The sequence below is a fragment of the Vigna unguiculata genome, chromosome 9 (genome assembly GCF_004118075.2).
Source record: "Vigna unguiculata cultivar IT97K-499-35 chromosome 9, ASM411807v1, whole genome shotgun sequence".
NCBI lineage: Eukaryota > Viridiplantae > Streptophyta > Magnoliopsida > Fabales > Fabaceae > Vigna > Vigna unguiculata.
This window is the reverse complement of record NC_040287.1, coordinates 1390306-1415890: the sequence shown is the minus strand read 5'-3', so window position 1 is coordinate 1415890 and position 25585 is coordinate 1390306. Positions and strand designations below refer to the sequence as shown.

Below are 25585 nucleotides of genomic sequence, written 5' to 3'. Positions count from 1 at the left end.
CAGATCGAGAACGATGCAGTTCCTTCGAACCACCATTGACGTAGCTTCGTTCACATTCCTGCAGTCACGAAACGAACCAGTTCTTCGCCAAAATCCCCTTGCAACAAGACAGAACGAACCTAGCGATCCAGAACGCGCCATGGATTCTTCCATGCAGACGAACCACAACGAACCTGGCCAACACACGTCCACCATGCCAGAAAACTAAACACTGAAACATCTGAACCAAGCCATCACAAACCTTAATCTCAAGATTCACCGCATAGCAACTCCTCCATAGATTTCCATAACCACCGCAACTAGAGTCATGAACATAGCAATGTCACAAACCCACTTAGAATGCAACACGTTAGTCACTCCATTGCTACATCTCCAACTCCTTGATAAAACTTACGTAGAGGATCGAAAAGGGAAATAGGAGGATTAGGGTTTTCGCGCACCAGAGGAAGGAGATGGATTGTTTCTGGTTTTGGGATTTTTATCACACCTTCTGCCTCGTTTCAATTGAAAATCGAGGCATATCACCATCTTCTGCCTTGGGTCCTAACACTTGAAGCCATAGAGTTTGAAAAAAAAAAGAAAAAGAAAATTGCTAACACTTTACTGCCTCGAGTCAGTAGCAACTAAGGCATAAACTGGCTTTACTGTCTTGGGTCAGTAACAACTGAGACATAAAGCTTTTGTTTTAAATTCAAAAATTTCAAGTGACAGGAGGAGGAAATTTTGGAGAGGCTTTAAGCCTCGGGTCCATCAGAACCGAATCATAAGACTAGTTTCTGTCTCAGGTCAACTGTAACTGAAGCATAAAATGTTGCATAAATTATAAAACTATCACTGCATGTTATATGTCTCATTTCCGCTATAACCGAAGCATAAATCCCGAGTTAGAAAATCCAAAATCACTAGTGTCTTTTGCATCAATTCATTCACTCTCAATTATTCAACCTCTTTAATTATTGCCCGATAAAAATTTCAAAAACACCTACCACGGTATTCGATTTAGTTTTATAATAATTTTTAGTCATTATAAATATTTTTATTCACAAAAACTGAATATAATAATTAAAAGATCTATAATATCTCATTCAAAAATTTCAAATAACTGATAGCTAACTCCATAGTTATTATAATCACGCGTGAATATTTTGTATATAGTTTATGATTTTCTGGAATTAAATATTGTGTCACGAAACTTGAATTTCCATGGTGAAGCCCGAATATAAAGATGCATTTCAAACAACTTACTTCCAATTATTCGAACTTTCTGTTGAACTTATTTTATACCACATGTGTAGTTTTATAAGTGTTTGAATTTTTTAAAATTATTTATAAGTTTTATAAAATTATTTGAAAATTTCCACACAATAATTTATGAAAAAAAAAACACTAATAGTATATACGAAAATAGTTTATTGTCTTGTATAATAATGATATGATTGAACTATATAAAAAAGGCCCTAGTATATACATTATGAAAGTGTTGACAAGTGGCTGCTATGGTTGGTGTTCAACGCAACAATTAATATATATTACTATTCCTCTAAAGAAAATATTTATTTTAGTTCATTAATTTCTTGGGAGACATTGTTTTAGTAATTAATTTTTAAAATTAACAAATCTTATAGAAATCATAATCATTTTAGTGTTTGCTACAGTTTATAACAGAGAGTTTCTTTTGGGTGATGTCACTTGTGAATTTTCTGAGGTAAGAAAGGATCAACGTTCTACTATTGTTGTCATTGTATAACCCAATCTTCACGCTATTCAAGTTGCAGAGCGGTAAGAAATGTGGAAATGGAGTAAAAATTATAATTGATTTGTGAATCAAAATATAATCTAATCACTAACATTAATTATGAAGATTTTATCTACTTCCTATTATTATTAGTCTTTATTATTAATTATAAACTAATTTAGAATCTAAGAAAAATAAATAGTTAAAAATTTTATAATAAATAAACACCAATTTAGATTCTCTAATTCATTTAACTATAATTTTTTATTCATGTTAAAAATTATCTTTGATATCAATATCTTTTAATTTATAAAATAATTTTAATGATTAATTATTTTTATCTCTATTATTGTGTAGTGATAATTGAAAAAAAATTCAATAACAATAACTTAAAAATTTAAAATTACACACACACACACACACACACACACACATATATATATATATATATATATATATATATATATATATATATATATATATATATATATATATATATATATGTGTGTGTGTATTCTTTAATTAACATGTTATTCAACTACTTTCATTTTATTCAACTTATAACTTTCAATTACTTGGATTTTCAATATTTATCAATTAAATAAATGCCCTTTTCAACATTTTTTTTCTAGATAAAAGTTGTAGGAAATACTTTTTTTTCATCACAATGGGGATTACACATTTATTTATTTATTATTATTATTATTATCATCATCATTATTATTATTATTGTTGTTATTATTATTATTATTGTTCTTGTTGTTGTTATTATTATTATTATTATTATGAAAATTGTTATAGATTAGAAGAAAATAATCATATGCATACGCTGCTCCTAATTGTTTGTTTAAAGGCTGTTTTCGTTTATGTATAACTAAAAAATATTAATTTACTAACAATTCATTATTAGTTAACTTATAGTCTACGTTTTTTTTTCATTAAAAATTTTGACACTAATATAATTATTGGGATTTTATATTAACACTATATCATATCGATACAAACTCCACACTCATGAATGACTTCTATATATATGTGGTGGCGAGGAGACATAATTGGCTCTGGAATCTTGTGCAACTTCTTTCTTTAAATGGATGCAGTTTCTCCTAATTAAGATCACAAATGGTGAGAAGGTATGTTTTTTAACTGTTATTAAATATCCCTTTTAAAATCAAATAAATAAACATTAATAAGTTTGTATCAATTGCATGCACTACATTTTTTTACTACAGTTCAAGAGCTTCACAATTCCATCAACTTTCAAGTACTTCCATAATTCTTATAATTCTTCTATTTCCCTCAAGTTTCTCTTTTTATCATGGAAACTATTACATGACCCTTTACCAACTATGAATCCTCTTGCATAAACCTATGTTTTTTGCTTTCAAAATGAAAAACACACTGCTCATTTTTTTTTCTCTTTCATATCTCTCCTTTACAGGGAACTTTTTTTTTATTTGATGTATATATAAAAAAATTTATATATGTAGAAGTGAAGCCTTACATAAATTTCATGAAATTCCAGTTTAGGGCATAATGGTGGATTTTCCCCTACAATCTCTTAGTACTAAGGTCCTTTTGCTTATAAAAAAAACATCTTCTTAAGTTGAATAATTCTCTAATTATAAAAACAAAAATTAGTTATTTTTTATTCGACGTAAATTTTTTACTTTTTAATTAATTTTAGAAATTAAACATATATTAATTTTGTGTTAGAAAATCAATTCTAATCGATTGTATATCAATAACCAAACACGTATTTAGTTATCAAATTCTAGCATAAAGACCTTTCCACCAAAAATACATTTTGTAGGGTCATTGAATATTTCTCGTATACTTTTCTACATTAACTAACAATGACGTGATATCTCAATTTAAAAGGTCTGAAAATACTATATCAGATAACACATCATTTAATAGCCAGTGAGCAATAATTTTTAATAATAAATATGCATGACAATAAATTATGAAAAAGAGAAAGTATCAGAAAGAATATATTGTACACGATAAAAACTTCAATATTATAAAACTATCTTTTAAAAATATTTAATAGAAGATTAATAATAATATAAATTAACATAACCTACAACAGTGTACATTAATATTTTGGTCCTTTAATAATTGAAATAAGGCTTAATTATTATTTTGGTCCCCTAATTTGTTGGATTGGTTCATTTTGATCTCCTTATTATTTTTTGGTTCAATTTGGTCCTCTAATTTTTTAAAAGGTTCAATTTTGGTTCCCGCCGTTAAATCAACTTAACACCGTATCTGTACATGCCACGTGTCATTTTGTGGAATTTTCAATTTTTTTATTTTTTTTTAATTTTTTTTAAATAAACTGCCACGTGTCACCTTATGGTTGTGACACGTGTCAATTTGATATTTTTTTATTTAAAAAATGTACTGCCACGTGGCAGGTCACGATTGTACCACGTGAGTTAATATGGTTGTTTTCAATTTAGTCCCTCTATTTACAATTTTGATTCAATTTAGTCCCCTAATTTTTTAAAATGATTCAATTTTGTCCTCTCCAATTTGAGACCAAATTAATAATTAAGCTTAATTACAATTTATATATTTATGTTAAAATAATTTTTTACCATTTATACATTAAATCACTCCCTAAATACTCATGTTATTTCATTTCTTACATTTTTCACTTGTAATTTTTTATACTTGAAATTTTCTATACATGTAAAAAATATAATAATTTGAATAGTTAGATGGAGTAATTTAATCTATAAATATAATAAAAATTATTTTAATATGTATATATAAGTTGTAATTAAGCTTAATTACTAATTTGGTATCAAATTAGAGAGGACAAAATTGAATCATTTTAAAAAATTGGGGGACTAAATTGAATCAAAATTGTAAATAGAGAGACTAAATTGAAAACAATCAATGTTAGCTTGACACGTGGCACAATCGTGACTTGCCATGTGGCAGTACATTTTTTAAATAAAAAAATCTCAAATTGACACGTGTCACAACCAAAAAGTGACATGTGGCAGTTTATTTAAAAAAAAATTAAAAAAAAATTTAAAAAAATTAAAAATTCCACAAAATGACACGTAGCAAATCAAGGAGATGGTATTAAAGTTGACTTAACGACAAGGACCAAATTAAACATTTTAGAAAACTAAATTAAACCAAGAGACCAAAATGAACCTACCTAACCAATTAGGAACAAAATTAATTAAGTCTTGAGATAATGAAATTTGAGTTCCACGAGGTTGCGTGTGAAATCAAACTATGTTTTATTTAGCAGAAAGAAATATCTGAGTGAAATAGATGAAAAATAGTATTCTTTATTTAGATGTGATTATCTGAATTGAAAATGAAACATATAACAGTGACATCATGAACTGAAGCTACCTCTTAAAAGTTATCCATCACCACCTACCAATTAAATTTCAAACATTCATGTCTCAGTGTACCAAAAGTCAACTATGACTCTTTCTTCCCTTTCTTTTCTAGACAAATATGTCACTTTTCAAGAAACTCGTTTTAAATTCGTTGATTAGTCATTCAATAAAAGTTTTTAACTTAGTTCAAATATGTTATTCATTTTTTTCTTATAAAATTCAAAAAAAGTAAGCTCCGTCTGATGCTATATAAAGATTTTTTTAAGGTAATGAATGAATTTGTTTCTACACGGAAAAGTATGATGTACTGTAGAAACAAATTGAAGAAAAAGTGAACTAAAAAAAGAAAAAAAATATTAGTTTTAAATTTTCCAGCATGAACACGAAAATTTGCCGCGGAAGTTATGTAATCGATTATAAATAATAATTGATTATAGTTGTTAATATTTTATTAATAATTATGTTTTTAAGTAAATAATTGTAAATAACTAAAGTAATTTATTTTAATATATTATTATTATTTTAAAATATAATTTTATAAATATTTTTTAATTATATTAATATGTGAAAAATATTTAATTACATTAATCAAATTGATTACTGTCTCTTTTATCTTTTTCATTTTCTTTTTCTTTAAGTACACTTTCTACTTTTCTTTTTCTATTCGAACACAAGAGCACTAAAGTATTGTTCTTGAGTTTTTCATTAATGTTAATTTTGTCGTGTAGTTTTTCAAGTGGCTGGTTCTCCTAGTGACAGGTGGGAAACTATAAAACAGAAGTTATATCAAATATTAGTAAGAAGAATAAAAAATTTATGTCATATTTTTAATTGACTTGACAGTTTCTGATTGAAGACATAAGAGATAAGTTTTTTTTTTTTAAATCTATTCTTAAGTCTGTTTTTCAAAACAATTATTATATCTTAAAAGTAGAAGGGACGTTAATTTTTTTAATATATATATATATATATATATATATATATATATATGTTTGTTGTTAAAATAATTGTTTCTAAAATTAAAATTTATGATTTAAATTTTAATATTTATATTTAATTTTGGATCGGGGAAAGAATGATACCTCTCATTTAAAAGATAAACTAAACTTGGTATATGTTTAAAGTAAGGAGTGGATACTGGGAGAGTGAGAGAAAAATAATAAAGGGAAAAAGAATTAAATATGAAGTTATTTAGATTAATGAAATAATATTGTGCAAATAAACAGAAAATGAGTAAAAATATTATAATTGATTTGATTGATGTAATAAAAAGTGAAAATTAATGTATTTATTAAATTTCTCTAATGAATGGAAATTGGCACGTTATGAGACAGATGATTAAAAAAAATTATGATAAGATGATTTCGGCGCATAATTTTTTTTTTCTAACTAATATTTTTGAGAAAATAGTCAAATCACATTCTCTGACTAAGTTTGGATTTTGTTAACATTTTTAGTTGTTTGAAACAAGTTGGCTAATTATTTTAAATATGTTCAGTTTAGACGGTTCTTTTTTTTAATGGAAACTTAGACGGATAATTGAAGAAGCCAACGATTTATTCATTTCTGTTAATGCTGATAGCCATCAGGTTCAACGCATTGTCAATAAAATTTATAGAAATTTGTTTTTGTCTGTTGGTAAAATAAAAATATATGTAGATTAATTGAAGTGATTGATAACTAATCATATATGTATTGTTATTAACAACTGTTTAGATAAATTATTTTTTGTGAATAATTTTATTTTGGAAAAATCATATACGTTTTTATAACTTGTATATTAATTAGTTTTAATTTATGAAAATACTTTAGTTCTTTTTTTAAGTTTTTCTGTGAATATTTTAGTATTGATCTATACTATTAATTAATTAGAAGTTAATTAAAGATAACAAGTAATGTCGTAGTAGTAAAGATTTCAGTTATGTTTCTAAATAAGCTTATGTCAAAGCTCGTTCACATCTTAGTTATATAGATACTTTAAAGTTCATCAATTTGTTTTTACATACAAATTTATTAAAAATAATAATAAAATAATATTTTTACATTATTAATATATATTTTAACTATTTTTCACTATTTAAAAAACATATAATTTGTTTTTACATAAAAATTTATTAAAAATAATAATAAAATAATATTTTTACATTATTAATATATATTTTAACTATTTTTCACTATTTAAAAAACATATAATTTGTTTTTACATAAAAATTTATTAAAAATAATAATAAAATAATATTTTTACAAAATTAATATATATTAACTATTTTTCACTATTTAAAAAACATATATTTTCTATCACTTTATTTTAAGTTTTTCTTAAAAATATTTGTAAATTTTATTCTGAATAATAATTTGCAAGAATTCGCTATTATTCATTTTTTTGCAAAATACTTTTACAAAATTACATAAAAAATTTTGTAAGAAATATTATAAATTTTATAATTTTATAAGAAATAATTATCCATAAAAAATTATCTATCAATTAAAAATTAAAAATTGTAAGAAAAATAACAGAAAACAAAGTTTCTAAAGTGATAAAAGTCAAGACAAACCGTTAAAAGTCGAAAAAGATTGTTCCGAATTAAAACTTAAAATATGTCAACTCAAATGAAGGTCAAAACTGATTTGAGTCCAAGATTCAATAAAATATTTAATATATATATATATATATATATATATATATATATATATATATATTCATGATTAAAAAAAATTAATAGATTGGTCTTGTAACTTTTGTTAACATTCTGATCTTATCCTCGAACATGAAGGACGGATGAAATTAACAGGACTGGCTAATTGTGATTCCTATACCCTTTTAATTTACATGGATTATAACTAATTTTTTGAGATTAGGAAAAACTGATATAACAAGGAACACATTTAATGGAGGTTTTATCTCCGGATTTTGTAAAAATGACACGTTGAATTCAATTTTTCTTTTGTATATCATACACAATTATGAATCAACACCAGAATAGAAATTAAAATGAATTTTTTATTTTGTTTAAAAATGAGATATAACAGCGTTGAAGTTTCATTATTCAGGACATTGTGATGAAATTAATGTAACTGTTGGTGTAATTGAAATTGACATTGCAATTAAGCTGGTTTGAATTAGAAGAAACTTCGGAACAGTACTATTGCGGCAACTTGACCCAACCTTAAAATAAGTAAAAATGTATATATCTGGCGAGAATCCTGCAGAATCTGTGCAGAAAGCGGCTCTTTCATTTCCTACAGATACAAGAAGAAGATCGAGTTGCAGCACCACATCTTAGAATTTTTATTTTTTTATTTATTTTTATTATTGACAATCTAGAATGTTAGCATATATATGGTATTGCAGCATGAGTTGAGGAGGCTAATCCGTTCCAGAAAGACATACAAAAGTGTTTTTGACTAGTTTTTTTTTTTTTCTCGTAACTTCAACGTCATACGTTAGACCCAGAAGAGTTTAGTTTCATGTTCACCTTAATGAATTCAAGACTATGCCTTTATGGTACCAACTACCCTAGCTCCGCAGCCATTTGTGAAACAAAGAAAAACAACATTTAATTCAACTAAATTATTCATGTCACAATCACTTCTCACTAATTTATTTTTCATCAATCATGTACGGAAAATGTTACTACCTACTATATATTCAAACTATGAATTTCATATTAGTCGTATTTATCCTAATTACTAGAACCATTTATTTTATAAATACAAAAAAAAAAAAGAGTTATGCAACAAGTTATTTATACTTCGAGGAGAAAATAGTATTATCATATGATATCTTCTTCTATTGCAATTTAATTGTCTCTGTATAGAGAGAGATGGAAGTTACGTAATAGTTTCATATTTGGAATACAAAACGAATTGCACATGTCACCATAATGTTGACAAACAAAATTATATCGATATGTTTCAAAATAAAAAAAAATAAAACCAAATTAAAAATATTGAAAATAATGAGACGAAAACGACTTAAGAAAAAAAAAACTAGTAAACCATATAAATATTATTACATGACTGACCAATAAAAAAATATTACATGACTGATAAAAAAAATTAATAGAATAGAATTTTAATTAAAAAGTAAAATATGCAAACTAACTAAATTATATATTTAAAGATAAATTCATTTTCTCACTGTAAACGTAAATTATTACAACGCAGTAGTTGGCTAATATAACTAAATTATTGTATGAAAAAAATTTAAATTCAAACAAATATCGAATGATTATATTGCATAAATATTGACACGGGCTTACAATACAATTCTTTTACATGTAAAATTTGGTATATATAAATTTGGATTAATATTTGATAGAGAAGTTTTTTTTTTCTCCAGAAGAAATAATAGTTGCACTTTCTGACTATGTTCAATTATTTTTGTCTTGTCAGGGTTTGATCAATAATAAAGATTCAAAATAAGCATCAAACACACCATGAGTCTTTGACTTTGAATTTGGAGTCATGGGTGATGAAACTTGTTCCCTTGTGAGTGTGATTTTTGTTTATTTTTGTTGTATATACATCATTCAAAAACTATACATAAAAATCAATATATTATTTAATTTAGTCAAAGTTTGAATGTGATAAATATGATGCATAATTAAGAGGGTTGCTAGATTAAAGTTGATAGAGTAAGATAGATATGTAGTAGCTGGGGCTATATAAAGTACTCGTGCACATGCTTCATCACTCGAGTGCATGCACATGCATACAAATATTCTTCATCACAAACACTTACTTACGACTACATTTCCCACTGTATACTGCAATCAACCAGGTTTGCTTCAGCCACACTCAGTCTAGCTAATAGGATTTGATTTTTTCTAAAAAAAATATTTGCTTTATGTTCATAAGAACCTTGTTTAGTTGAAATGGTTTATTAGTTACATGATTCATTATATTAAGAGTTAAATATGTTTTTGGTCCCTAGTTTTGGTGAATTTTAGAATTAGTTTCTCTTTGAAACTTTATACCAATTTAGTCCTTCATCTTTAGAAACATGTGGATTTAGTCCTTTTTACCAAATTTTGTTAAGTTTATTTGACATTTTAAACACATTTTATGATAATATTTGAATTAACGTTGAAGCAAAAATGTGTCAAACGGTTTAAACAATTCAAATAATATCATGAAATACACTGAAAACGTTAGATAAACTTAACAAAATTTGATTAAAAAGACTAAATTCACGTATTTTTAAAGATGAAAAACTAAATTGGTCAAAAATTTTAAAGAGGCACTAATTCCAAATTTCACTAGGGACCAAAAACATATTTAACCCTTATTTTAATTCAGTTTTAAAAAATTTTCTTATTGGATAGTATTATATAGTTTTATGGATGAGTAGATAACTTACAAAATTATCTAATATTGGGTTTGGATAAAGAATTCCAGAACGATCATTTACTCTTTCTTAAGAAAATTTAAAGTGGTTTTTAGTATACAGATATAGGTTTTGTATAGAATTCAAGAATGCATTAGAATTTTTAAAAAAATGTGTGTTTCATTTCTTTGAAATTTAATTTTTAATATATTATGTTTTTGTGTGATAGAAATTATATTACTTTGTCTAAATTAAGAATTTAAAAATAAAGACTTTTGGATTGATTTATCTAAATAAAGTGTTTAAAAAGGCAAAGTTAAATAAACTAAAACAACTCAAATTTGGAAATTTATCATAGAAAACACAGCCTATGATTTCTATGTCTTCATTGTTTTTGCTTTGGACTCGAACTCGATGTTAGAAAGTGTTTCATGAGTTAACTTTGTGATATATATATATATATATATATATATATATATATATATATATATATATATATATATATGCATGTATGTATGTTTTAAGGTTCATGTTTGAATCTATATATACAACAATAATCCAAACATTTTCACACATAGTTCATTAGGCAATGACTACAAACAATTTTATCTTTTAAAGTTTGTTTTGATTAATTTGATTACCGTCTCCGAGACTTATGAGAAAATACACTCAGCGACTATGAGAAAAAAAAAACTAATTATAAGTTATCATAATCAATAGTTTTTATATTTTCATTCTTATTACAATAATGGAAATATTATTAATGATAAATAAAATCATCTTAATTTTGTTTTCACTAGTTAAATAAGTAGACAATGTCTTTTATGATAATTTTACAGAAAATTTTGTAAAAAAAATGAATTTGGATTTTTTTAATGAGTTTCTCTACGTTATTTTTGTTGTGCCTTCAAAATACATTAATTTTAAAGATTTTAAAATATATTAAAAATATTTTTAAAATATAAAATTAGTATATTTTTAAGGATTAAATATGTTTTTGGTCCTTTAACTTTCAGTGAATTTTGGAATTAGTTCATTTCAAAACTTTGAACAAATTTAGTTATTCATCTTTCGAAATACGTGAATTTAGTCATTTTAATCAAATTTTGATAGATTGTATATTTGAGGATTGTATATTTGAATTGTTTATATTATTTGACACATTTTTGCTTTAATGTTAAGTCAAATACTATTATAAAACGCGGTTGAAATGTCAAATAAACTTAGCAAAATTTGATTAAAATGACTAAATCCATATATTTTAAAAGATAAAGGACTAAATTGATTCGAAGTTTCGAAATTGACTAACTCTAAAATTGAATAAAAATGAAGAGACAAAAACATATTTAATCATATTTTTAAAGTATAAGATAAAATAATACTTAGCAGAGAAATTGAACTAAAACAAATACATAATATTTTGTTAGTACATTGAGTTTTACTGTATCGATTCGTGGTTAATTATAGTGAATTAGAAAAAAACAAGCGAAGACTTTATTCACAAAAGTGCAAAACAGTAACAGTAAAACTCTTGAACCGTTGTCAAATGTACGGAATGACAAGAACTGTAAGTAAAATTGTTGTCGTGTGGCTTTTAATTAGCATAAACTGCATAATTTTCTTCTTCTCTTTCATTGTCACAACCTTTTGCTACAGATTTGGTTGTTGTTATTGTTACACCACCCCCTGCTATTGTCACTTCTTTGGTTACATTTTTTTTTTCACTTGCTGCATTTGTCAAACGTTTTCTTGGTTCACTTTCTCTTCCTTTTTGCATTTCCTCACCATTTTCTACTTTATAGTATTTGTATATTTTTACATTATTTAAAATGTAAGTTTTGTTTATGTATTTTGAGAATTTTAATTGGAATTTAAATTTTTCTATATATTCAAAGTTGTCATTTAGAATTTAAGTTAATATTATGTTAGATGATGTTTTAGTTTTTTTGGATATTAAGTTATATTAGATTAGAGTTTATAATTTAAATTATGTTTATTATGCTATATTATATTTTTATTTAGAATTTTGGAGGTTATGTTGTTTAGTAATGCTGGAATTTTGGATATACAATTTTACCTTTAAGAAAAATAGAATTGTAACTGAGATTCAGTTGTTAAGTTTTGTTATAAAGTGTTTATTGATTGTGCTTCGTAAATTTAGATATTCTTATAATTATATATTAAATGTATTAATATTGAATTTGAGCTTTCCGACCCTCCACAAATTATATTTTTTATATTTTGGGAAGTCTGAATTTTTTACATTAACCCTTAGTCAATATTCAAGCTTTAGGTTCCAACATGATAATCCATCAATACAATATAAATAAATAAATAAATAAAAAACAAAAAGTTAAACATAACAACCAATGGGCTTCAGTTTCCTATCTAAGCTTGCCCCAATTCCCATTACGACCCAGAACTTCGAAGAATCACATACTCATTACACCCCTTACTAAAAGTAAAAAGACTAAAGTACCCTCTCTTACTATATTCGGTCACATTGTTATTGTTGTTGTTGCTGTTGTCATGTTGCTCTTGGAAATGAATGTGAACATATCTGCTGGACCGGTCTTTAGTACATAGAAAAATTATTGGACCATCTAATTCATAGTGCAATACATTAAAAAGTTGATATAATGAACCAGTGAATGCATGTTCAAGTGCATAAAAAAAATAAAAAATTATGATGTAGTAGAAATGCCGGCAAGTCCATAGGCCGTAACGAATACTAGGTGGGCCACATTTTTCAACCCATTTTGTATTGTAAGGTGGTGAGGTAGCCCTAATCCGTATTGTACGGATTTATTGTGGGTCGGGCCTAAATGAGCTAAGCTAGCCTACATTGTCATCCATGTGAAAAAATAAGAGAAAAAAGGTAAAATGGTGGATGTAGTGAGAAATTTGTTATGAAAAACTCGTTTTAAAACTATATTTTTGAAAAGGAAGTTTCTTCTTGCATCTCCAAGATTTTTTTTGCACCTAAACAAATTTCGAATTCCAAAAATATTACAAATTTGACCATTTGACGAAAATAAGCAAATCTCACCCAAAAGGTGTTTTTGGATGTCGACTTTCGATAAAAGATGCTTTCGGATGTCAACATCTAGTGAAGGTTGTGGACTTCCGAATGTCGAAAAACACAATGACGGTGGTGATCGGAGTTCGAGAAAAAGGAAAAAGAGGAGAAGAAGCTAAAGTGACAGACGACGTGATGACGATGGTGGAATGAGAAGAGAGATAAAATCTAGTATAACTTATTTGTTGATGAACTTTTTACCTTAAGTAATTTGTTAGTAAATTAAATTACAAATTATTCTTTCTATTATCAACAAACTGTGTCCATTGATAATTAGAGATATTTTTTTGTAGTAGCCAAATATTAAATCGCTAATAAACTATTTTCTTTTTGGATAAACAACTAAATTTTAACAATTTTTTCTTACAACCTAAATTTGAATACTTTAAGTAGATTTGAAATATAAAAAAATAAAAAAAATAAAAAACCACTTTGAAGATGACATCTAAGATTGTAAATAAAAATTGTCAAAATTTAATAGTTAAAAAATCATTTTTCTACAAGTTATGATTTATAGAGTATGATTATGAGGAATTAAGAATCCAAACGAAAACTAATATTTTGATGATAATAGTTTCTTTAGTTAAGTTTAAAAAAAATATTAATTAGTAATTAACATCAATAAATTTGAATCCATATATATATATATATATATATATATATATATATATATATATATATATATATATTTATATATATTTGTTAGCTTGGATACATATTAGTATAATTTTTTTTAAAATAATTGGGTTAAATATATTTTCTTTTCTCTTAACTTTTAGAGAAAATTAGAATTAGTCTATCTTTAACATTTTGGTTTAATTTAGTTCCTAACTTTAAAAATTTATAGATTTAGTCATTTTAACATAACCGTTGAGTTCTTTACACCATTTGATACATTTTTGTTTCAATATTAGCTCAGAGATGCATTTGAAACGTCAAATAAACTTAAAAAAATCTTATTAAAATAGCTAAATTCATGCATTTATAAAGTTAGAACTAAATTGAGTTAAAATTTTGCAAAAACTTTTATCTCGTGTCTCATAATTATTTATTTTTTCTTTTAAATTAAATTTTAATTTCTTTTTTGTAATATTAGAAATAGTTCACTCTAAAATTGTAAGTATACATATTTATAATAAACAATTTATTCGTTACAAATTTTAATTATAATATAATTTATAATTTAGTATTATACCTTTTGTTATGTATACACACATAAAGTTATCTCGTTCATTTTACAAAAATAAATTACTAGTTATAATCAAGCCATCTATGATTCATTAGGAATTGAATATTGAAATTGAGAATTTATATATTCTTTGATATTTTGCCCATCATGTTATGTGAAAGTAAAAGCTACACAAGAAATAGTATAATATTTGTCATAATTTTGTGTTAAGTTTATTGATGTTCTAAAATTTAAAACATAAATCAATGATGGCTGATTAAAACATTAAATAAATAAAAATTCATGGCAACAAGATATATCTAGCACGGTCAAATTTAAAATATATGGGAGCATCTTCAAACCAGATCGGATCCATCAGAGTCAAAGAGAACTGTACAGAGGGTGGCTGCTTCATTTTTCCATCACAACAGCCACCCAGAACATTAAATTATTACAGAAAGCACGACAACATAGAATTTTTATTGTTCTGTTACAAATAATCTAGAATGTCGATTTATAATATCAATATCCCTTGGAATTTCTTGGTGTTGGTAGACTTATATGGAATGAAGCTATCCCATTCAACAATGACACACCATGACCATCATAACACCATCTACTACTTCATCACCCAGAGTTTCATGCAAAAATTCTTTATTTCATAATATTTAAAGGAAATTCTTAAAACCACTTCTACTTTCTATACATAAACATTCTTTTCTTTTAATGCATTAGATGATTCTGTGGGCACACCAACTAGTCCAAGTCCAACTACTCAGCTCTCAGCAGCCATTTCTCTAACAACATACTGTTATTACATAACATGCATGCTATATAAAGGTGATGCCATGCCACCTTCTTCTTCATTCATCACTCATCAACACACTTAGTTCTCTATCTTCCATAACAACATCAATCATGGGAGTGTCTTCTTTGATGCTGCTCTTCTCTTACTTTCTGCTTTCCCTTCTATTCATAGTTTTCACTCTCAAGTTCCTGTTGGGAAGCAGAAGACTCCGGAATCTGCCACCGGGGCCAACTCCTCTGCCCATAATAGGAAACCTCAACCTCCTCGAACAACCCATCCATCGCTTCTTTCAACGAACCTCCAAGCACTACGGCAAAATCATCTCCCTCTGGTTCGGTTCCCGTCTCGCCGTCGTAATCTCATCACACTCAGCCTTCCAAGAATGCTTCACCAAACACGACCTTGCATTGGCCAACCGCCTCCCCTCCCTCTCCGGAAAGTACATCTTCTACAACAACACCACCGTCGGCTCCTGTTCCCACGGTGACCACTGGCGCAACCTCCGCCGCATCACCGCCCTCGACGTTCTCTCCACCCAGCGCGTCCACTCCTTCTCCGGGATCCGAAGCGACGAGACCAGGCGCCTGATCCACAGGCTGGCGAGGGAGTCGCGCCAGGGTTTTGCTCGCGTGGAGATAACCTCGATGTTCAACGACCTGACCTACAACAACGTGATGAGGATGATATCCGGGAAGAGGTTTTACGGGGAGGAGACCGACATGAAGAACGCGGAGGAAGCCAGGGAGTTCAGAGAGACGGTGGCGGAGATGCTGCAACTCATGGGCCTGGCTAACAAGGCCGATTACCTGCCTTTCCTCAGGTGGTTCGATTTCCAGAATGTGGAGAAGCGTCTGAAGAGTATCAGCAAGAGGTACGATGCCATCCTGAACAAGATCATTGACGAGAACCGCAGCAACAGGGATAATCGTGAGAACTCCATGATCGACCATCTCCTCAAACTCCAAGAGACTCAGCCTCAGTATTACACCGACCAGATCATCAAAGGCCTTGCTCTGGTAACGCATTCATCATTTTATACTCTCATCATCATCACATAAAAAACACTCTCTCTTTGTTGTGTTAACTCTGTGTGCATTGTTCCACAGGCGATGCTCTTTGGGGGAACAGACTCGTCGACGGGAACCCTGGAGTGGTCGTTGTCGAATCTGTTGAATAAGCCAGAGGTGTTGGAGAAGGCGAGAGAGGAGTTGAAGAGAGTGGTGGGAGAAGATCGGTTGCTGAATGAGTCAGACCTCCCAAGACTTCCTTATCTTAGGAAGATCATACTTGAGACACTAAGGTTGTATCCGCCAGCTCCAGTGTTGATACCGCATGTTACTTCGGAGGATATCAGTGTGGAAGGATTCAATGTGCCTCGGGACACGGCGGTGATCATCAATGGGTGGGCGATGCAGAGAGATCCTGAGATGTGGGATGAAGCGACTTGCTTTAAACCAGAGAGGTTTGATGTGGAAGGAGAGGACAAAAAGTTGGTGGCTTTTGGGATGGGAAGAAGGGCTTGCCCAGGAGAAGCCATGGCCATGCAGAGTGTGAGCTACACCTTGGGATTGTTGATTCAGTGCTTCGATTGGAAAAGAGTGAGTGAGGAAAAGCTTGATATGAGGGAGAACAATTGGATCACTTTGTCAAGGTTAATTCCTCTCCAAGCCATGTGCAAGACACGCCCACTCTACGCTAAACTTTCCTCAAATTAGTTCCTTTTTTTTTCTTTTACACACTTTCCTTATTGTCTAATTTATTATATTCCATCCTTCCACTCTGCAAGTGAGTTATGAATTGCCAATAATGTTGAATGTATTTTTTGTTATTCTTATAGAAATGGTCCAGTTCATTTTGTTGTTTTTAGATTTTCACCACTTTTACAGCCATCTTACAATGTTGCAAAACAGTGGTTCCCGCATCATTCACATAGGATAACACTATATAAGTTTTATACTACGTAAGTCTAATGATTTGTCGACATTTTTCTTGCATGAAACAATAATGAGGATGGTGCACATTGCACAAATCATTAATACGAGTACAGAGTTCAAGAATTGTTTCGAAAAAAAAAATATAAATACCATAATCCAAATATTATTTATACCCCGAAGTCATTTACACAATGATTTTGATGACTATATATTCATGTGTTTGGTTCTGACAAGACTACATAGATTAATTATCTCTTTGAGTGTTCAGTTTCCCTCCAATCCAGCTTTTAAACATCTCAAGTGCAGCTTTTGGTTGATCCATGGGAACCAAATGCCCAGCCTCATATACCTGTCATGGTATCACATTACAAAGAGTTACCAATGTGAAATTAACAAAGCCTCACCGCAGAAGAACACAACACTGAAACAAACCTTGAGAAAAGAGAGAGGTCCATAGCTGTTCAAAGACCCTGCATCTACACCATCAACAACAAATTTCACTGTAGGAGATGTTCCAAACGCCTTTTGGCCTGACCACTGCATTGCATGAACCCACCTTGAGTTTCCTGCAAAATGAGAATCACATCAAGAACTTTTCAACACTAACAAAATCAGAAATGTCAGCAACACTCTTATGAACTCATCCTCTATTTGCTGACTATAGTTTATGGAAAATCACCAAACTTTGTGGGATTCATTTGTATTTAACAAGCCTCATCATGATTCAGTTGTAGTTTTTAATTAGAAAAAGAACTTCATGTAGCATTCTTCAAACAAACTTGTTCCAGATGAATGAATTAGGCTCACCTAACCAGTTGCATATGAGATCTTTTTCCCCTGCATACACAAGTACCTTGATTCCTTCTTCAAGAAGAGTAGGAATCCCCACTTCAAGATTTTTCATCCAATCTTGAAGCATAGCATTGTACACTGTTGAACTGCATGAAACAAACTTCAAGTCACCCCCCACACCTAAAGCACTCTTCACTTTCGGCAGGTTTAGCAGCTTCTCCAAGTCGCTGAAATCATAGCACAGTTCCCCCACACACTTTTTTCTGATATTTTAAAAATAATATTTATGAATTTTCTTGTACTTTCCATGAATAAAATTTCATTCCAATTTTGATCTTGAAATTTTTAAATTAAATATATCATCACTTTTGTATTTTGAGAAGTTATTATTCCCTTCAAATCACTGTCCAAATCTTCATTACTGTATTCTTCGTATATTTCATGCTCTCAACACTTTTATTTACCTAGAAACTACCCAAGCCAATGTGTTCCAACCCCTATTACAGAACCTCTTTTAAATCTTTCATCAAACTTTCTCCATCATTTCATATTTTCGTCAATGTGTCTTCAAGATTTACCATTCATCCCAAACCTATCATCATCTCTATCTTCAAATAGTTCTGCATTACTACCGTCAAAAACCACATCTTTAAGTGACCCATTATTCGTCATACCATCAATATCAGAAAGAAAGTAAAAATTTGAGTTCAGGTAAGTTATCAAGTCTACCTTAATCCTCTTCCAACCCCTTCACATGGGGCTTTAAAAGGGTCCCTAGATAAAAGAAATAGGACTTAGTTTTAAAGGAGTTATTAGGTTGAATCAATGGTCATGAACCTGACACCTCTACCAACAACAAAATTGTTCAGCCTATACTTTTCTACTCCCTAAATTTACACACCAAGACCTCCCTCTACAACTCTTTCTTTCCCTCTGTCATAAGCTACTCTACGTTTCCACTTAGTCAATGAAACTACTTTGAATTTCTTAACATCCTTTACTCCAACAACCCCACACCTTTTTATTACCACACGTTCTCCCATTTCACCATCTAATGTTTCTTCCTTCACTCCTCCATCTCCATAGCAAACATTCAAACCATGGTATAATATATGTAAAATGAAATTTCATAAAATTACAAAAGGTTTTTGCATTTCCTTACACCAGTTAAGCATGAAAATGTCGCTATAATTACGTAATTCAAATTGAAGTTTACTAAGAGTCCAGAAATTTTATTATCAAAGAAAACCTGGCATATATAAGTATTCTGATATATATGACAGGCTTTACCCACGTACATTATTATACAGTTGAACACAAAAACACAGAAAATCATAGATCATGCACTCATTAGTTGAAGCTAAGATCGTTAACAAATGGTCGAGCTTTACACATGGCATTCAATGGAGTTAATCTCGACAAGGTGAACCAGTTTGCCTCTCTCATATCGATCTCATCCTCATTGACTCGTTTCCAATCAAAGCACTGAATCAACAATCCCAAAGTTAGTCCAACGTTTTGCAGAGCCAAACCTTCTCCTGGACAAGCCCTTCTACCCATTCCAAACGCAACCACCTTTTTCTCCAATCCCTCTTCATCAAACCTCTCCGGTATGAAGCTCGTGGCTTCGTTCCACAGCGTAGGGTCTCTGTGCATGGCCCAGATGTTAATCATCACCAGGGTGTCTCGTGGAACGTTGAACCCTTCAATGGTGACGTCTTCCGAGGACACGTGTGGTATTGCGAGTGGAGCAGGAGGGTGCAATCTCAGCGTCTCAAGGATTATCTTCTTCAGGTATGTCAATTTTGGAAGGTCTGACTCGTTTATCAACCGGTCTTTTCCCACGTGAAAGTCCAATTCATCTCTTGCTTTCTTCAACATTTCTGGGTGGTTTAATAAATTTGATAGCGACCATTCTAATGTTACAGCAGAAGAATCTGTGCCAGCGAACATCATTGCCTACATTCAAACAAGAAATTCATGTCCGGTCACTTTTACCTTTTCAAACCGTTCAATTATTTATCAATCATCAACATATTTGTGATAATCTTGAAAACTACAATTATCAAAATTAAATACTTAAGAGAAGACTTTTATAAAAGCATTACCAGAACAAGGCCTTTGATGATATGATCACTGTAATACTGAGGCTGCGTTTCCTGCAGAGTGAGAAGATGATCGATCATGGTATTCTCCCTCTCCTTCTTGTTGCGTTGCTCGCGAATGAGTTTATCCAAGAACGTATCGAATCTCTTGTTAATACTCTTCAGCTTCTTCTCCAGGTTCTGAAAATCGAACCACCGAAGGAAGGGCAAATAATCAGCCTTGTTGGAAACTCCGGCCAGTTGCAGCAACTCCTCCACCGTCTCTCTGAACTCCTTCGCCTCCTCCAAATCCTTCGCCTGAATCTCCTTCCCGTAGTACCTCTTTCCCGACAGCATTCTCATCATGCTGTTGTAAGTCATGTCGTGGAACATGGAACTCATCTCCACGTGCGCGTACTCCGTGCGCGAGGCCCTGGCCAGGGCGTGGATCACCCTGTCGGTTTCGTCCTTACGGATTCCGGCGAAGGAGTGGATGCGCTGCGTGGAGAGAACGTCCATGGAGGTGATGCGGCGGAGGTTGCGCCAGAGCTCGCCGTAGGAGCAAGACCCCACGGTGGTGTAGTTGTAGAAGATGTGCTTTCCCGAGAGGGAGCGGGGTCGGTTGGCCAAGGCGACGTCGTTTCTGGTGAAACATTCTTGGAACGCGGAGGGCGATGAAACGACGACGGCGAGACGGGAACCGAACCAGAGGGAGAAGACGTTGCCGTGTGTTTGGGACATGCGTTGGAGGAACCGGTGGAGGGGGCGTTCGAGGAGGTTAAGGTTGCCGATTATGGGACGAGGTGGTGGACCTGGTGGAAGGTTTTTGTGCTTTGTTTGGAAGAAAAGTTTGAAAATGATGAGAAGAGAAAGGAGGAAGAAGAGAGAGTATGTGAACAATGGAAGTGTTTCCATGGCTGGTTACGGTGAGATAGTTGAGTTTGCAGAGAACGAACACACTATACGTAGGTGTGTTTGGTTGGTTAATGTTTCCATGTGAAGCAACAACTTTTATACAGCAATTTGGTTGAGGATTGCTTTGACTAAATAATATTTTTGTTTTTTGTTTTTTTATTTTTATATTTTTAAGTGTACACCTTAGGTCTTTTATTTTAAAAAGATGTATTATTTTTAATTATTTTAGACAAATCATTTAGTTTCATTGTCCGATAATGATATCATTTTCTTAAATAGATAAATAATCTTAATAAGGTTTCATTCAACTTAAAATACTAAGTATGATAGATCATAGTCAACACTTTCGCTGTCATCGAAAGCGAGAAGATTCAAATTCTAACACAATGAATTTGCCTTCATATATATTTTAGTCAAATTAATTAAAGGAATTTGTCTTTTTAAAACCACTGTTTCTAGCAACTTGCCTTCTCGGTTGAGGAAATTAAATGAATTTGTCTTCTGTAAGCGATATATTTTCTTGTCAGTTTTCACGCCAATATAATATATTTTTTTAAAAAAATATCATATGAGAATACGTAGCTGTCTAATGAATAAAAAGAATCATGTAAATTAAAGAAAAACAATAGCTACATAGAGAATCCATGTGATAAAAGGGACTAGAGAAATAACTACATATAAATTTAGGCGATCCTAAATGGTTTCTCTAAAAAAAATCGTCCCCATAAAAGTAAAGAGTAAATACCACCAGGTATCACATTTTTTACATGTAATCTAAGATTAGTTATATAACTTTTTTTTCTTCAAAGAACATAATTTATTTTATATTGTAAGTAATTTATTTGATGTTTTTCCCATCAAATTTCCTTTTTATTTCTACTTAAAGATGATAAATAAATTTATTCTCACGAGGTTTATTCGAAATTTTTTTCATTTTGATAAACAATTTCAACATTAACCAGATATAATTAATAATCCATATATATATATATATATATATATATATATATATATATATATATATATATATATATATATATATATATATTCCGTTCGTGACTTCATCCCTTTTCAAATACTCCTTTCATCTTATCCTCATCATTTAAATTATAATATTTATTATTTATTAGGTAACATAATATATGTGAAAATGATACTATTATAATATTTATTATTTATTAGGTAACATAATATGTGTGAAAATGATACTATAATTTTCATTTATTTCTTAACTTGTTTAGTATGGATCGTTTATTAACGTATCACTATTCATTAAAAGTTAGAGAATGAAAAAAAAATAGAAGTGTAATTTATAATAATACAAATTTACATATCTTACTCCATTCATGACTCTAGATGTGTAATTTACCATTCATAAGAAAATTAAGTAAATGGAATGGATGAAAAGCAACATAACAAGAAGTTTATTGAGGAGTAACATAAATAACTTTTTGTATTAAGTATACAACGAATTCAAGAGACACCTTATTTAACTTAAATTAAATGAATACGTAAATTCCTGTTATCGAAAGAAGTGTCAATAATAAAAGTCATTATTACTTCCCAATTATCTCATTTTTCAACGAATATATCTAAACTCTTATCTCTAGACCTTTCCACAAATTAAGTGTAAGAATTAATTGATGTAAGAACATTCAAAAGAAAACTTGAAAATTAAAAGGAGAGAGTGTTCGTGTTTTTCAAAGAAGAGAGAGAAATAAAGAAGTCGGAGAAAGAATACGTACTTACAGCGTAATGGCGGTGCGAATTTCTTTATCTCGTCTCGTAATAAAAATTCATCCTTTTTATTTCTAAACTTAACACTTAGTAGATATATAATTCCGTTTCATCCTTGTCCTCATCATATAACAAATACATTTGTGTACTCATTTTTTTTCTCATTCCAAATATTAATTAAATTATTTTTATAAAAAAAATAAAAATTATATCAAAAAAATTATGATATTATCAAAATATTCAATTTTAAAATAACAAATATTTTTCTTCAAAAAGTCAAATATTAAGAAAAATATCACAGTTGTATAAAAATCAAACTAAAATCAAAGTATCAAATAACAACTAAAAAAATTCAAATAATTATATAAATAATAATTAACTACACATAATTAAAATTTAATATAAAATATGATATAATAATTCAAATTGAGAAATTTAATTACTAGAATACATCTTCATCGTATTCATTTTTATTGATAAGAAAGTTTTTTTTTTCTTCTAATTTTCTAATACCTACAAACATTAAATATAAAATATTAAAAGAGAATTCAGAAAAAAATTACTAACCATAATTAATAAATTTGAGTAACTTAATGGTTTAAGTTTTATATCAAACTTTTAATAAACATTCAAGCCAATAAATTACACTGAGAATTTAATATATGACTACACACACATATATATATATATATATATATATATATATATATATATATATATGTGTGAACTTGGATAAAATATCTAAGGTGTCAATTTATATTTTTTATATATAATTTTTTTAATTAAAAATATATATTTTCTTTATTTAAATAATTTCATACCACAATTCACACTTTCTAATTTAAAATGGGCTTTCTAATTTATATTTCAATTAAAGACTATTCAACTAATTTATTATGGATCGAAAAATACAAAATTCTAACATTTTATAATGTAGGTTTATACTAATTTGAGAAAAATATAATTTGTTCATGCCAATTTTATAAAAATATTCTTAAAATTATAGTTAGGGTTTGTATTAATTTGTGGAAAGATTTAACTTTGAGAGAAATATCGTAATGAAATAATCATAAATCTAACATACATAAATTATATTAAGATACTGATTCATGAGATATTGTGAGTATGAGTTTTCTCTTTGTCCTCCAATCTCTATTTCCCAATTTGTCTTTCTTTTTACTTTCACGCTTTTTAATATTTTGATGTGAAAAAAAACTAATGACTAGATATAAAACCTTATTCCCTTTATTAACCAAGGTCCATCAAATTATAGTTTTTATTTTACTTTTTAAACAATAAAATTATATAAGTATATATATATATATATATAACTTAATAAAAAAAAATATAAATATAAATTTAAAAAATATATAAATATATATAAACAATAAAATTAAAAACTTGAGGAGTCATGACTCCCCTTAGTCCTAAGCAAAGTCCGCTCGTGCTTGACGTGGGTCGTTTTTCAGAGAAAAAAAATATATATTAATCAATGATTCACACTAAACACGTTAGAAAATAAAAGATGAAAATAAAAGAATTTTGAGTCATAATATCATTTTTCTTATTATAATATGATATTTGTTATCTTTTATTTCTTGTTGTCTATCATTATCTCTTAGGTGATAGGTTATTCATTAAGTAAATTAGTAAATGAAAAGAATATATTACGAAGTAAATTATAAGTATAATTTAACTACATCTAACACATATTCCTTATCCAGAATATATATTTAAAATGTGAGACTAATATATTAAAAGAGTAATTCGATATCAATCTGCTATCAGATTATAAAACTATAAACTCATCGAATATAACTTAATTTCATAAAGTTAACTTTAAAAAATAAACTTTTATTAACTTATATATCATAAATTGATTTTGTCTATATGACCTTTGACCATAATATTATAAATGAATATTCCTCCAACCTAGTACTGGAAATATCAAACATTGTGTTGAAAAACAACTCATTCATGTTCACTGAACGAATCAAAACAAATTATGAAAAAGATATATGTAGGTAGCATCTGTATCTGCAGAAAAGATTATTATATACGAAGATGAATGGGAAATTAGTATTAAAACCGCAAGAACAATGCAAATAATTGAAACAAGAGAATAAACAAATAGCGGTAATAACTCGTTTTGTAACTAAATAATAAACACCCAAAAGAAATGCTAAACCAAAAGATAAACACTTAATTAATAGAGTGTGAGATGCTCTGTTGATTGGAATATGTTAAAAGAAAAACATATTTGATTGATCCAAATTTGACTTTTAGATAAAAGTTGACGTTGAATATTTAAAAAAAAAAACATTATTGTTCATCATTTTATTTAATTTGAATAATATTGTTTTCAGTAAAAGACAGTTATAAAACGAAAAAGACATACTAATTAGTTATTTTTTTAGAAACCAGTTTAAAAAATTGAAAAAAAAATAGTACAGTGGTGTTTAAAAGTTACAAAATCTACTGTTATATTTTATTAATTAGTAGAGTGGTTAACATTTTTTTTTTAAGAAAGTATACGATAGAGACGGATGAATAAAATTTCAATAAAATCTTTTCAACGTCTGCAGCCAGTGTAATGTGTACTGAAATTCAAAATATGATAATGTAAAATTCAA

At 28.8% G+C, this 25585-nt stretch overlaps 3 protein-coding genes across 3 annotated transcripts; 1 reads left to right on the top strand and 2 right to left on the bottom strand.

Moving 5' to 3' along the window:
* The first annotated feature begins 15541 nt into the window (after window positions 1–15541).
* Window positions 15542–17356, top strand: LOC114163099 (isoflavone 2'-hydroxylase-like). The gene is made up of 2 exons (XM_028047186.1): window positions 15542–16506; window positions 16597–17356. Exons 1-2 carry the CDS (start codon window positions 15601–15603, stop codon window positions 17203–17205), a joined length of 1515 nt encoding a protein of 504 aa, XP_027902987.1. The 5' UTR covers window positions 15542–15600; the 3' UTR covers window positions 17206–17356.
* A 194-nt stretch (window positions 17357–17550) lies between these two features.
* On the bottom strand, window positions 17551–18888 carry LOC114162594 (serine carboxypeptidase-like). The gene is made up of 4 exons (XM_028046531.1): window positions 18795–18888; window positions 18232–18486; window positions 17857–17990; window positions 17551–17773 (listed from the first exon to the last, which is right to left on the bottom strand). The coding sequence occupies exons 1-4, from the start codon at window positions 18886–18888 to the stop codon at window positions 17669–17671; spliced, it is 588 nt and encodes a 195-aa protein (XP_027902332.1). The 3' UTR covers window positions 17551–17668.
* Window positions 18889–19421: 533 nt separating this feature from the next.
* On the bottom strand, window positions 19422–21340 carry LOC114163100 (isoflavone 2'-hydroxylase-like). Its single transcript, XM_028047187.1, has 2 exons — window positions 20325–21340; window positions 19422–20175 (listed from the first exon to the last, which is right to left on the bottom strand). The coding sequence occupies exons 1-2, from the start codon at window positions 21213–21215 to the stop codon at window positions 19567–19569; spliced, it is 1500 nt and encodes a 499-aa protein (XP_027902988.1). The 5' UTR covers window positions 21216–21340; the 3' UTR covers window positions 19422–19566.
* Between the last annotated feature and the right edge of the window lie 4245 nt (window positions 21341–25585).